The 15,252-nt window shown below is 37.3% G+C and overlaps 1 protein-coding gene across 1 annotated transcript in view; it reads left to right on the forward strand.

The window, feature by feature from the left end:
* The first annotated feature begins 8,851 nt into the window (after nucleotides 1-8,851).
* LOC100755119 (vomeronasal type-2 receptor 116) overlaps nucleotides 8,852-15,252 on the forward strand; it is a 31,656-nt gene continuing 25,255 nt past the window's right edge. Inside the window, exon 1 of the mRNA XM_027433951.1 lies at nucleotides 8,852-9,162. Coding sequence (XP_027289752.1) covers nucleotides 8,852-9,162 — 311 coding nt within the window. The remainder of the gene's footprint in view (nucleotides 9,163-15,252) is intronic.

The following is a 15,252-nucleotide window of genomic DNA, read 5'->3' on the forward strand; positions in this document are numbered from 1 at the left end:
GTATTCCAGCTATCAGACTGGGGAGTAAGAGTTCCCCAATGTTCAGGTCAGCTGTTTCTGTGTGTTTCACAAGCCTGGTCTGGACCTCTGTGCTCTTCACTGGTCCTTCTCTGCATCTGGGTTCTAGTTCAGATCGGTGATTAGTTATCGGTGTCTGCTTCTACTTCCACCAGCTGCTGGATGAAGGCACATAAGTCAGTCATCAATCTCATAATCAGGGGAGGGCATTTAAGGTAGCCTCAGTTGCTGAGATAGTTAGCTGGTGTCATCTTTGTAGATCTCTAGACATTTCCCAAAGTCTATACCAGTGCCAAAGAAGATACCAGAAAATGGAAAGATATCCCATGCTCTTGGATAGGTAGGATCAACATAGTAAAAATGGCACTCTTGCCAAAAGCAATCTACAGATTCAATACAATCCTCATCAAAATCCTAACACAATTCTTCTCAGACCTTGAAAGAACAATTCTCAACTTTATATGGAGAAACAAAAGACCCAGGATAGACAAAACATCCCTATACAATAAGGAACTTCTGGAGGCATCACCATCCCTGACTTCAAGCTGTATTACAGAGCTATAGTCCTGAAAACAACTTGGTATTGGTACAAAAATAGACTAGTAGACCAATGGAATAGAATTGAAAACCCTGATATTAACCCACACACCTATTAACACCTGATTTTTGACAAACAATCCAAATTTATATGATGGAACAAAGAGAACATCTGTGGTGTTTTCTTTTACTGAGATTCTCTTTGTTGGTTGAGAATAAACTTCAATTTGGTGGACATAGAAAAGGAGAGACTCGGGAAGGACTTGTGAGAGGGGAAGAATTTGAACTAAATACATTTGAATCTAAAATTGTTTTATGACCTGGAGGATGAGGTGAATGTCTGAGCCCCAAAATAGACAGCCAGCTCTCTAGGACCCAGGCTGCCAAAGCCTATACCATACCCCAACCCACTGATCACATCCCAAGAGATCAGGCAGTATGGTTATCCCCACACTCACCCTACCATCCCCCACTGCATCTATGAACAAGGGAGTCACAAGTCCCACCAACATCTGGAGGAAGTGCCACAGTGACCAGCAAACAGCATTCTCCTCACCCCCCACCCAACCATCTCTCCATTGCATTCATGACCAAGAAAATCATGCATTCTACCTGCAACTGGAGAAAGAGAAATCACAAGATCCACAGTCCTCAAATTCACATATTGGAGGAAGAGAGCCCTTTAGAGGCACAGGCTCTACTTGCACAATTGGAGGAAGAGATCCATAGATGACTGTAAGAATACATTCAAGAGCATTAAAAAGCCATATGGCAGCACCAGAAACTAGAGGTTCTACAACATAAAGACCTAAACACTTCACCATATAATAATCAAAACATAAAACATACATAATACAGAAAGAACACTAAGAGATGCAAAGAAAAATATTCAAGTAGCATATAAAGGCAGACCTATCAGAATTACACCTGGCTTCTCAATAAAATCTCCAAAAGCCAGGTCTTGAACAGACATTCTGTGGACCCTAACAGACCATGGATACCAGCCAAGACTACTAAACCCACAAAGTTTTAATCAGAACAGGGAAAACAAGATATCCCATGGCAAAACCAGATTTAAACAAATCCAGCCCGACAGAAAGTACTAGAAGGCAAACTATAACTCAAGGAAGTTAGCTGAACCCATGAAAACACAGGAATCATATAACCTCACACCAGCAAACCCAAAAGAAGGGGAACACAGAAACACTACCACCACCATCAAAAACCACATATAACAGGAATTAACAATCACTTGTTATTAATATCTTTTAATATCAATTGATTCAATTCACCTCCAAAATAATGAAGGCTACCAGAATGGATACAAAGAGGACCCATCCTTCTGTTGCATAAAAGAAACACAGGTCAGCCTCAGAGACACACATTACATCAGAGTAAAGGGTTAGGAAAAGATTTTTTAATCAAATGGATCTAAGAAACAAGTGGTGTAGCTATGCTAATATCTAACAAAATAGAATTCAAACCAAAATAAATCAAAAGAGATGGAGAAGGATATTTCATATTCATCAGTGAAAAAAATACAACAAGGTGATGTCTCAGTTCTGAACATCTGTGACCCAAACACAAGGACACCACATTTTTAAAGAAACATTACTAAAGCTTAACTCACACATCAAACCTCAGACACTAGTAGTGGGAAACTTCTGTACCCCTCTATCACCACTGGACAGGTCCCCCGGACAGAAACTTAACAGAGAAATAGGGGAACTAATACATGTTATGACTCAAGTGATCATAAAATAAATCTATAGAACATTTCACAAATAACATAACACAAAAGAATATACCTTCTTCACAACACCTCATGGAACCTTCTCTTAAATGGACCACATACTCAATAACAAATAAAACCTCAACAGACAGTATAAAATGGAATAACCAAAAAAATAAAAAATAAAAAATGGAATAACCCCTGCATCTTATTGGATGACCATGGATTAAAGTTAGAATTGAACAATAACACTAATTGCAGAAACTTACAAACTCACGAAAATTGAACAATGTTCAATTGAATGATCACGAGGTCAAGGAAAATATAAAGAAAGAAATTAAAAATTTCAGAGAATTCAATGAAAATGCAAGCACAACATTCCAAAACTTATAGCACACTGTGAGAGCAATACTAAGAGGAAAGTTCATAGCACTAAGTGCCTACATAAAGGAAATGAAGAACTCCCATACTGGTGACTTAACTGCACACTTAAGAGCTTAGAACAAAAAGAAGAAAACTCACCAAGGAGTAGAAGATAACAGGGAATATTCCAATTGTGGGCTGAAATCAATAATATAGGAACAAATTGAACAATACAAAGAATCAATGAAACAAAGAGTTGATTCTTCAAGAATATCAACAAGATAGACAAACCCTTATCCAAACTAACCAAAAAGCAGAGAGATAATATAATAGCCAAATTAGCAAAATAATATAGGAAAAGGAGAACATAACAAAGGACACTGAGGAAATACATGGAACCAATAGGTCATAGTTTGATAACTTGTAGTTCAAAAAAGTGGAAAATACAAAAGTAATAAACAATTAATTGTGTAGGTACCACATACACAAATTGAATCAAGACAGATAAACAATTTAAATAGGCCTATAGCATCTGAGGAAATAGAACCATAAATCAAAAGACTCCCAACCAAAAGAAAAGCCCATGAACAGATGGTTCCACTGAAGAATTCTACCAGAGTTTCAAAGAAGAGCTCATACAAATACTCTTTTCTACACATTAGAAACAGAAGGAACATTGTTGAGCTTTTTAAACAAGGATACGGTTACCCTGTTCAACAAAAAACAAAGACACAAGTAAGAAAGAGAATTACAGACCAATCTGCTTCATGAACAATGACTCAAAAAGACTCAATGAAATACTGACAAACCAAATCCAAGAACCACCAACAAAAAAATCAACAATGATGATTGAATAGGCTTCATCCCAGAGATACAGGGATATTTCAACATATGAAAATCTAGTAGAAGCCAACACCCACAACTTATCACTGAACTGGAATCCAGATGCAGAGAAGTATGAGTGAAGAGCAAAGGGGTCCAGACCAGGCTGGTGAAACCTACAGAAACAACTGACCTGAACATCGGGGAACTCTTGCTCCCCAGACTGATAGCTGGGAATATGGATTTCATTGAGGAAACCTCAGAAATCTACAGGACCTCCTGTGGTAGTTCAGTACTTATCCCTAGCATAGGTGTCAACTTTGGGAGCACATTCCACATAGAGGAATACTCCCTGAGACAAGACACATGGGGGTGGGCCTACGCCCTATCCCAAAGGATATGATAGACTCTGATGATACCCTATTGAAGGCCTCACCATCCAGGGGGAGCAGAAAGGATATGTGATAGACCGGGTTTCAGTTGGGGGGAAGTGGTAGGGGAGGACGGGAGGGAGAAGGGAAGTGGGATTGTCATGTAAAACAATCTTGTTTCTGGTTAAAATTAAAAAATCTGAAAAAAAGAAAAAGAAAATCTATCAATGTAATCCACCATCTAAACAAATTGATAGAAAACACACATGATTATCTCATTAGATGCTGAAAAAGCCTCCAACAAAATTGAATGTCCCTTCATGATAAAGGTCAAGAGGATCATACCTAAACATAATAGAGGCATTATACAGCAAGTCAACAGTCAACATCAAGCCAAATGAAGATAAACTCAAAGCAGTCCTTCTAAAAATAGGAACAAGTCAAGGCTTTGCACTCTCTCCATATCCACATAATGTAGTACTCAAATATCTAGATAGAATAATAAGAAACAAATGGGGATGAAGTAGATTTGGAAGATAAGGAGTCATACTTTCAATATTTTCAGTTGATATGATAGTTTATATAAGTGACACAAAAATTTCTACCAGGGATTTCCTACAGCTGATAAATATATAGAATGATACAAGATAAACGCAAAGAAATCAGTAGTCCTGCTGTATAAAATAAAAAAAATAGCCTAGAAAGAAATCATAGAAATATAACCATTTACAATAGCCACAAATAACACAAAATATTTTGAAGTAGCTCTAACCAAACAAGTGAAAAACAAGAAAAACAAGAACTTTAAGTCTTTGAAGAAAGATATTGAAGAAGAAAACAGAAAATGAAAGGGTATCCATGTTTTTGTATAGGTAGGATCAACATGTAAAAATGCACATTTTATAAAAACCATCTACAGATTAACTGCAAACTCCATTATTATCCCAGCACAATTCTTTACATAACTCGAAAGAACAAAATTTAACTGCATATGAAAAAACAAAACAACCAAGGTAGCAAAAAACAATCCTGTACAATAAAGGAACATCTGGATGCATTCACATCCTTGACTGCATGCTCTTCCATATAGCTACACTAATAAAATCATCTTAGTATCAGTATAAAAAGAGACATGTGGATCAATGGAATTGAATTGAAGACCCTGATATTAATCCACACAACAATGAACAACTGATTTTTGACAAAACAGCTAAAATTACGCAATGGAAAAAAGAAAGCATCTTCAACAAATGGTGCTGGAATAACTAGATGTCAACATGTAGAAAAGTGCAAATACATCCATATCTATTGCCATATATAAAACGAAAGTCCAAGTGGATCAAAGACCTTAACTTAAATCCATTTACACTGAACCAGATAGAAGAGAACATGATAGGTAGCCTTGAACACAGGGGCACAGGAAAGCACTTCCTAATTATAATACCAGTAGCATAGACTCTGACAGCAATAATCAATTAATGGAACCTTCTTAAACTGGGACACTTCTGTAAGGCAAAGAACATGGTCGATAAGATAAAACAGAAGCCTACAGAATTGGAAAAGTTCTTCACCAACCCCACATCTGACAGGCAGTTGATTTCTAAAATAGATAAATAGCATAAAAAAACTAGATAACAAAATATCAAATAATCCAATTAAAAATGTGGTACAGACTAAACAGAAAATTAAAAAATAAGAAATTCAAATTACCAAAAGACTTATAAGAATTGTTGAACATCCTTAACTATCAGGGAAATACAAATCAAAATGACTCTAAGAAGCCATCTTACACCTACCAGAATGGCTAAGATCAAAAACACTAATGACTGCATATGCTGGAGAGGATTGGAGAAAGGGGAACACTCCTCCATTGCTGGTGGGGGGTGCAAAGTGTACAGACTCTTTGGAAAGCAGTATGGCAGTTTCTAAGAAAATTGTGAATCAATCTTACCTCACGAACCAGCAATACCACACTTGGGCATATACCCAAAGTTGTACAATCATACCACAAGGGTGTTTGCTCTCCTATGTTCATAGCATCATTGTTTGTAATAGACAGAACCTGGAAAAAACCTAGGTGCCCATCAAGCAAAGAATGGAGAAAGAGAATTGCTACATTTACACAATGCAATATTACTCAGTGGTTTAAAAATGATATCTTGCAATGTACAGGCAAATGGATGAAACAAAAAACCCACCTGTGTGATGTAATCCAGATCCAAAAAGACAATTATGGTGTATATTCACTCATAATTGGATAGCATATGTAAAGCAAATGATGCTCCAGGCTACAACCCACAACCCCAGAGAAGGTAAGTAAAAAGGTGCACTTTAAGAGGGACACACATGAAAGACCCCAGGAAGGGAAAATAGTTCAAGTAGTCTGGGTAAACTGGGAGGGTGGGTAAAAGGGAGGGGACAGTGGAGAGAAAGATGAGGGATCAAGAAGACCTAATTGGGGGATGGACAGAGTGGGAGAGCATTGAAAGAGATATCTTGATAGAGGGATACATTATGGAGTTAGGGGGAAACCGATTGCTAGAGAAATTCTTAGGAATCCACAAGGACAGCCTCCAGCTAAGACTCTTAACTATAGTGGAGAAGCTAACTGAACAGGCCTTCCATTAATCAGAATAGAGACAACCCTAATTGTCATCATAAACATACAGCCAATAACTGATGGAGGTAGATACAGTAACCCAGAGACAAGAACTGGATGAGATCCTGAGAATCACTTGAAGAGAGGGAGGAGGGTTCATATAAACAAGTAGTGTCAAGAGTATTAGGGAAAAACAGAGAGACAGTTGACGAAAGCTAGTGGGAGCTCAAGGACTATGGATTGACAGATTTGGAAACAACATGGGTCTATACTAGGCCTTCCGAATGTTGGTGACAATTATACGGCCCCTGGCAGTGGCACCAGTACCTATCCCAGGTGCATGAACTGGATTTTTATAACTCATTCCCTATGGTGGAATACCTTGTTCAGCCTTCATACAGGAGGGAGGCTCTGGGTCCTGCTTATGTTAGTATGACAGACATTGTTGGCTTCTCAAGAAAAGGCTGTACCCGCCAGGCATTGGTGACGCACGCCTTTAATCTCACCCTCGGGAGGCAGAGGCAGGCGGATCTCTGTGAGTTCGAGACCAGCCTGGTCTACCAGAGCTAGTTCCAGGACAGCATCCAAAGCCACAGAGAAACTCTGTCTCAAAAAAAGAAAAGAAAAGTCTGTATGCCCTCTGAGAAGTGGATGGAGATGAAAAGGGGGCAGTGGGATGCTTGAGAAGGGGAAGGAAGGGAAATGGTCTTGGTATCTAAAATTTAAAAAGTTAGAAAAAATGAAAAATAGTTTTACATTATATAAATAATTAAAATAACATGCAAAACTTGCACTGCAATCTGTATCTTTCTGTATCTCTCTGTTTCTGTCTTTGTCTCTCTGTTTCTTTCTGTCTGTGTCTCTGTCTGTCCAGGGTATGTTTGTGTTTTCTCACAGGAAGAAAATTTTTCTTTCTTTTTAATTTTCCTCCATTTATTAAAAATAGATTCTTTTCTCACACACTATAACCCTATTACAATTTTCGTTCCCTCCATTCATACTAGTTCCTTCCAATTTCCCCTAATATGGAGATCCACTTCATTTCTGTCTCTCATCAGAAAAGAATGAGCTTCTAAGAGGTAACAAAAAAAACAAAATATAATATAATGAGCTAAAACATAAAACAGTACATTGTAGGACTTAAGTGATAAAGTCCAAAGAGTGTTGTATCATATGTAGCAAATCACTTACAGGACTTTAACACAGTATTCACTTGTTCTATGTGGTTACCTCGGTTCCTCTTGCTTTCTCTGTTCTTGATGTGAAGCAATAGTGATGTAGGGATTTACTAATTTCACTACCAGCTGGAATATTTCACATGTTTCATTATGCCTCCTACTGCACATTATTCAGAAAGAAATAATAATCATTTAGCCCTAAGACAAGTGTCTTTGGTTTTTATTCACTCAACTCTTCCATCCTGTCCTTTGGGAGCTTACTTATGGGTTGGAACATCCATTCATTGATAGAGCATGAGACAAAGTACTTTCACTGCATTACTTTATCCTGTAAACTAGGAAATAGAGCCCTGCTAATCACAGCTTCATTTGGTTATTAGGTAAATCATACTTTTAGAAGATTAAAATTATTGTGTTTTATACAGCAAAGAGAAGGATTTATCCCCAAACACACCCTCGTGTTCTCTGAAGAGAGAAAGTAGGTAAATCCACTTTTCTAGATGCAGGCATGGATCAGAGCATCTACTCAGTGATTTACTGGGGAGTAATTAGGGCGTGGTGCAGTAGCACAAAGCCCAGGGTCTGAACTGGAAACTTCATTTCTCTATTAGGTGGTCCATTTGGAAGTAGACAACTATTAATTTTCTCAAAGTGAGACCTAAATGGATTGTAATCTTTGTGGACATTATATTTTAATCTGTAGATTTATGTAGATGTAGAAATATATGTAGATGTATCATAGAAGACAGGAATCTGAGACACAGACACTAAGCAAGGTAGAATCCAATGGTTTTCTTTGGTTTGAGAAATTTTGACATTCCAAACATTTTGGTGGGTTTCAAACAGCATGGGATTTTGTCCCTTTCTTTTTCCCACTACACTTAGAATATCATCCTCTGATGAATCCTGTTTACACCAACCTCAGTTGTTTTCATATGAAAACTTTTTAACTTTACACTTGAGGTCAAATTAGGCAAAGAGGATTTCATCCCTGAGCTCTTACTGCCAGTTGTAATCGGGTAGTGCTGAAATCATGGCGCCTCCAGGTACAAAAGAAAATCTACAAATGCATTTTCCAGCTTGTTTTTTTTTTCACCTGAAATCAGGGCCTCAGATGCAGTGCCTAAGGGAAGAAAGAGTTTCAGAATTCTCAGTGGCAATGGAGGAGGTATAAGAAAGTACTCAAAGTGATTCCTGAGACAGCCTCACTCATCAGCAAAGCTAGAAGTGTATGTGGACACTGACACATGAGCTGAGTGTATACAAGCTGGACACTGTAAGAACTGCACCCATCAAACTTATGTCTGGACAGACATGTGTGTTAGTAGGGTATTTTCTTTTGGTTATTGGTATCAGGATCTTGCTTAATCTCTGTCATGTATGTGCCTATAATTCTTCTGAGTGTTATTTCAGAATTGAAGAGGATTTTCATTATAAAGGAGATGTGGACATCGGTGCATTTTTTCCAGTTCATTCTTACTACACAGGCAACAAAGTTCCACACTTATATGTGCCATACTATTTTAATGACATTCACATACAGTAAGTGTCATTATTCATCTATCCTGTTTCTTATTTCATATTAAATATGACCTATAATCATATGTGTGTGTGTTTGTGGGTGTGTATTTAAACTTCCACACTTCTTATTCTTATCATGAAAAACAAACTTCTAATCCAAAATCCTTTGTTATATTGTATGTTACTGTTCATTTCTTTTTTCTCAAAAATGATAAAATAAGGTTGCTTACTGTGTGTTGATCATTTCCTTCCAAATATGGTAATAGTATTATTGTGATCTTAGTTGGTCATGTCTTTGCAGATACATTTCTCATATTAGGTCTTCAGAGGATGGATAGTTTTATCAAAGTTTGACTTGGGTCTTTGGTGTAATCTAGAAGTCCATGTGTACTCATGTGAAAAGAGGTTATGCCACCAAATACTCATCCTACTGTGGGATGTGATGGTAGTGTCAAAAGGTTGCATTTCTAGTTGCTACTGATTTGGAAGTAAGCCTATCAGATTTAGAAGTTTTATTATTCTTTGTTGTCAAAATACCTCTGCCTGTCTTCAATTTTTTTGATTAAATTAATTATTTGCTAATCTGTTACTCTCAGACACATTTTTCTTCTACAAGATTGTTCAATGAATTTCTAATGCCTTTTTATGTTATTTTCATGTGAGTGTTCATATGACACATTGAGATTTTGATTGTCAGAAATAAAATCCAACTAAGTTTGTGGTAAGAAAATTTTTTGTCACTACAAAAGACTAAAAGTGTGTCTTTTCCCCTTTCTTTCTGTCCTAAAAGTTTACCGAGGTAAAAAACATTTCCCAAATTTTTATCATAAAAGTTGGAGTACAAAAAGTCTATGTATGTCAAAGCTAAAACCTTTTTGTAGGGCTTTGGATCACATCCTTTATTATAGTTTGGAAGTGCATATATGTTTTCAAAGAGGAAATGTGCCCTCTTTCTCAGTCACAGTATGTTTGCCTCTTTTCAATTGTATCTGCATTTTTACAGGTCTAGAGATAATCATCTTAATTATCAAGATTACAAAACTTATAAGCTATAGACAGGAATTTTGCCCCACTACATAGTTGTTTATGTGGTCCAAATTTCTAAATGGAATTTACATTAATGCTATCATAACTGTTCACATAATAGGATTTGTGAACATTAAATGTTAATATAAATTATATTTTAGGAGCAACATGGCTTAGTCTGTTCAACTGCACATGGAACAGACTTTACAAAGTACTTTTACCACAAATTTTTCTCTGTGGCTGTGCGTAATCATGCTTCAGTTCATACCTGCATGTGAGAGAATATCTATGGGAGCATGTAGTCACCTCCAACCATGTATGTGCAGGGATCAACTCAGACCTCACACAGTGCTAGGATTCTTACCTAGCTGAGACATAGTTTTTCATGTGGTAAATCCTGTTGTGCATATTGGCTGTTATCCTTCCAAATTAAAATTGTTGTTTTCTCTAGAAAAGTATGAGAGGTGGATGTCAATTAGGAGGCCTCTGCACTCCAGGGGACCCCTGGTAGTGGATTAGTATTTTTCCCTGGTGTAAGAAGGGACTTTGAGAGCCCATCCCACGTGAAGGGATGCACTCTTGCCCTGGACACATGGGGGAGGGCCTAGGCCCAGCCCAGGATGATGTGGTGGACTTTGCGGAGCCCCCTTTGAGGGCCCTACCCTGCCTGGGGAGTGGAGGGTGGATGGGGTGGGGGGTAGGGGGGGGAGGAGGGATGGGGGTGAGGGGAGGGAGAGGGAGAAGGGACTGACATGTGAAACAAACTTGCTCCTAATTTGAACTAATAAAAAAAAATTTTTTAAAGCATGAGAGGAAGAACATGTCCCTCCCATTTACTCATAAATGTGGTTGGTTTGATATGTCAAAGTAGATTAACCAACTCTAGAAACACTTCTTATGTTAATGATGTGATATAAATTCATGTATCACATAAATATTATCTTTCACAATTTGGATTTTAATGGTTTTTCTCTTCTACTATAAACACATGCCTTTTATGTGCAGCTGCACACTCCAAAGCCAAAAGTATTTTCTGGCAGCTTATTTTAAAGTACGATGATTGTTTTAAAATTTTAATTACTACCTTAATTTTTGAAATTGTAATGTAATTGGAGCAGTTTTCTTTCCCTTCCTTAACTCTAAACCTTCTCATGTAACTGCTTTCTACATTTCAAATCACGGGCTATCTAAAAAAATTGTTATATGAAAGTATGTGTGTACATATCCATACATATGCCTAATATAAGCTTTATTCAAGTCTATATAAAGCTATTCCTGTGTATATTTTTGAGGATGGCCATTTCCTATTAGATATTCATTTGCTTTGATTTTCCCTTTGACAAATATTTCTATGACTCTTGGCATTAATTTTTTTGCCTATAGTTCCTTGTACAGGATTATGATTTTCTCCCATCCAGCTTGGTATGTCTATCATTGTCTTTCTCATTCATATCAGGTTTAGGCAATCATGTTCATGAAACTTTCTGGATAAAATATTATTATAAATGTCAAAATTTTGAATAAATATCATGACTTATACTGACCAAGATTTATCAACACTGCTTTTTAATAATAAGAATAGAAGGACTTATTATCATTTTGAGAAACATGAATATGTAAGCAATACATATATTATATATACATACACATAAATTTATATATATATATATATATATTGTATTTTTCAGGAATTTTTAAAATAGGAATAAAGAGATATAGCTATCAATTTTCTAGAGTATAACACCAACAAAGTCATCTTGCATGCTTTCCACAATGTGTCCTTTTTCTCTGTATTTCAGTGAAAATGGCTCTATCCTAACTATTTCATGGTTCTGAGCTCTTCCCTCCACTATTGCCTATGGCTTCATAATTGATCTCTTCTTTTCATAAATTGAAGCACTGTGTTCCTTTCTCTTCATATGAACAGAGTTATCCTAAAATGTTTTCTACATCCTTTCATGAAGGTCTATGTGGACTACATTATTTTATTTCAAAAGCCCTCCTCTGTTATGTTGTAGACACTGTAGTTTTTTTGTCCTCAGTTTATACTTTTCATTAGCACTGAGATCTTATTTGTTAGAGCCATTTTTCTTAGGGTCTCAAAAAGAATGTGTAATCTGTCAGGGTATATTACAGCACAGGCAGAAACAGAAATACAGGTAGCTAATCAGACACACACTAGCCTACATGGTGCAGTAATGTTTTGGGGAGTCTCACAGAAGTGAGTGTGGATGGCTGCCATTGTTAGCACTGTGAGGATTCTTTTAAAATTCATCTACATGTGTCACTTACAAAAATACATGTGTCTGTTTACCACTGCATTCATATTCAATAATAATTCAGACAATTTTAGATTGATTTTATCTGATGAGATGAAAAATTAGCCAATGTCACTCTTATAAATAGTATAATAGAACAAAAAAATAATGACATCTCTGATTTCTAGTAGAAATTGCATCATGCAGGGACAATAATTCCTACAGGACATTCACTGATTTGTAAGCCTTCCAATACATCAGGCCATCTTCTATGTTACCATCCAATGACACTACAACAAATTATGAATTAAAAAATATATTTCTGAAGAGTCACAACTTGTATTTTTTCCATTTTTATTTAAATTAGAACCAAGATTGTTTTACATGTCAAACCCAGTACCCCCTACCTCCCCTCCTCCCCTGACCCCCACTAACCCCCTACCTATCCCATACCATTTCTGCTCCCCAGGGATGGTGAAGCCTTCCATGAGTGGTCTTCAGAATCTGTCATATCCTTTGGGATAGGACGTAGGCCCACCCTTGTGTGTCTAGGCTGAGAGAGTAACACTCAATGTGGAATGGGCTCCCCAAAGTCCATTCCTATGCTTGGTATAAGTACTGATCTACTACAAGATGCCCCATAGATTTCCAAGGCCTCCTCACTGACACTCACATTCATGGGGTCTGGATTAGTTCCATGGTGGTTTCCCAGATATCAGTCTAGGGACAAAGAGTTCCTCCTTGTTCTGGTCAGCTGTGTCTGTGGGTTTCACCAGCCTGGTCTTGACCCCTTTGCTTATCACTCGTCCTTCTCTGCAACTGGATTCCAGTTCAGTTCAGTGTTTAGCTGTGGGTGTCTACTTCTACTTCCACCAGCTGCTGGATGAAGGCTCTAGGATGGCATATAAGTTAGTGGTCAATCTCATTATCAGGGGAGGGAATTTAAGGTAGCCTCTCCATGGTTGCTTGGATTGTTAGTTGGTGTAGTCCTTGTAGATCTCTGGACATTTCCCTAGTGCCTGATTTCTCTTTAAACCTAAAATGGCTCCCTCTATTATCTTTTGCTCGCCTCTATTCTTTCCTGTACACAACCTTTCTGCTCCCTTATGTCCTCCTCACCTCTCCTCTTCTCCCCATCTCATTCTCCTAGCTTCCTTTCCCCTCCCCCATGCTCCCATTTTGCTCAGGAGATCTTGTCCCTTTCCCCTTCACCGTGTATTTCCCTCTTAGAATCCTTCTTGTTTCCTAGCTTCTCTGGTGGTTTGGATTGTAGGCTGGTAATCCTTTGCTCTATGTATAGAATCCATATATGATTGAGTGCATACCATGTTTGTCTTTTTGTGGCTGGGTTACCTCATTCAGAATGGTTTCTTCTAGTTTCATCCATTTCCCTTGGAATTTCAAGATTCCATTTTTATTTTCCTCCGAGTAATACTCCTTTGTGTTAAATGTACCATATTTTCTGTATCCATTCTTCAGTTGAGGGGCATCCAGGTTACTTCCAGGTTCTGGTTATTACAAATAATGCTACTATGAATATAGTTGAACAGATGTCCTTTTATATGAATGTGCATCTATTGGGTATACTCATAAGAGTGAAATTGCTGGATCTTGTAGTAAATTGATTCCCGTTTTCCTGAGGAATCGCCATACTGATTTCCAAAGTGGCTGTACGAGATGACACTCTATATCACCAGTGGAGGAGTGTTCCCCTTTTTCCACATCCTCTCCAGCTTAAGCAATCATTGGTGTTTTTGATTTTAGCCATTCTGACAGGAGTAAGATGGTATTTCAGAGTTGCTTTGATTTGCATTTCCCTGATGGCTAAGGATGTTGAGCACTTTCTTACGTGTCTGTCAGCCATTTTATATTTCTCTATTAAGAATTCTCTATTTAGTTCTGTACACCACTTTTTAATTGGATTATTTGGTGTTATGAAATTAGCTTCATGTGTTCTTTCCATATCCCTTACATGATTAAACATTTTACATACTACAAGTGAAAAATGAATTATCCCAAGAACCCACATACAATCATACTCAAGTACCTTGTTATAGATTAAATGTGTGGGCAAGCAAGGTGTTCTTGTCAGATCTTTCACTGGCAGGATTCATCTTGCAGTTGCAAAGAAATGGCCATTCACTTTTTTAACTTACTTTGAAGGGTAATTTTATAAGGAGTCTTATAGGAATCAGAAACCTAAACATTTACATGTGAAAAAGAATTAGTCAGCACTACTTTAAATCTTTAGGGTACATACCTACTCATCAATAGATTTTCTTTATATCAAGAGATTAAGCAAAGAAATGGGTATAAAGGAATTAATCACCACTTTTGGTCATCAGCCAAACCTGGCAAGGAAAACTAGCAACAATTGGGAGTTAGTTTATTTTTCAGGCTAGGCAAATCTATCAGACAGCACAGCCACCTGTCCTTGTGAACTTTAGCTTATTTTCTGTGGTTATTCATCTTAGAACTATTAGCAAGCCATCATGTCTAACATGCCGTTAGTTTGAATCTTTGTTTGAGTCAATGGTATGTGGCTTTCTCTTTTCAGCATTAAGAGAATTAGAGCCAGCCTGTCTCCTGGACTCAGGTGCTTTCTGTTAATCATTAACCTGAGCAGCTCCTAAGGTAGGACTCATAAGCCTTAGCTGTGAAATGAATCATCAAAACTCTGTATAGGCTTTCATTTTATTATCAAAGTATGCAATACAGCTTAGAAAGGGGTCATTGTCTTGAAAATTCACTGTTAAAAATATCCAGGAGAAAGATTGTTTCCAAGAGACAAACATTATATTGCAGGCAGTGGAGATCTCCCCACATG

This window comes from Cricetulus griseus, chromosome 9 (genome assembly GCF_003668045.3).
Source record: "Cricetulus griseus strain 17A/GY chromosome 9, alternate assembly CriGri-PICRH-1.0, whole genome shotgun sequence".
Lineage (NCBI taxonomy): Eukaryota > Metazoa > Chordata > Mammalia > Rodentia > Cricetidae > Cricetulus > Cricetulus griseus.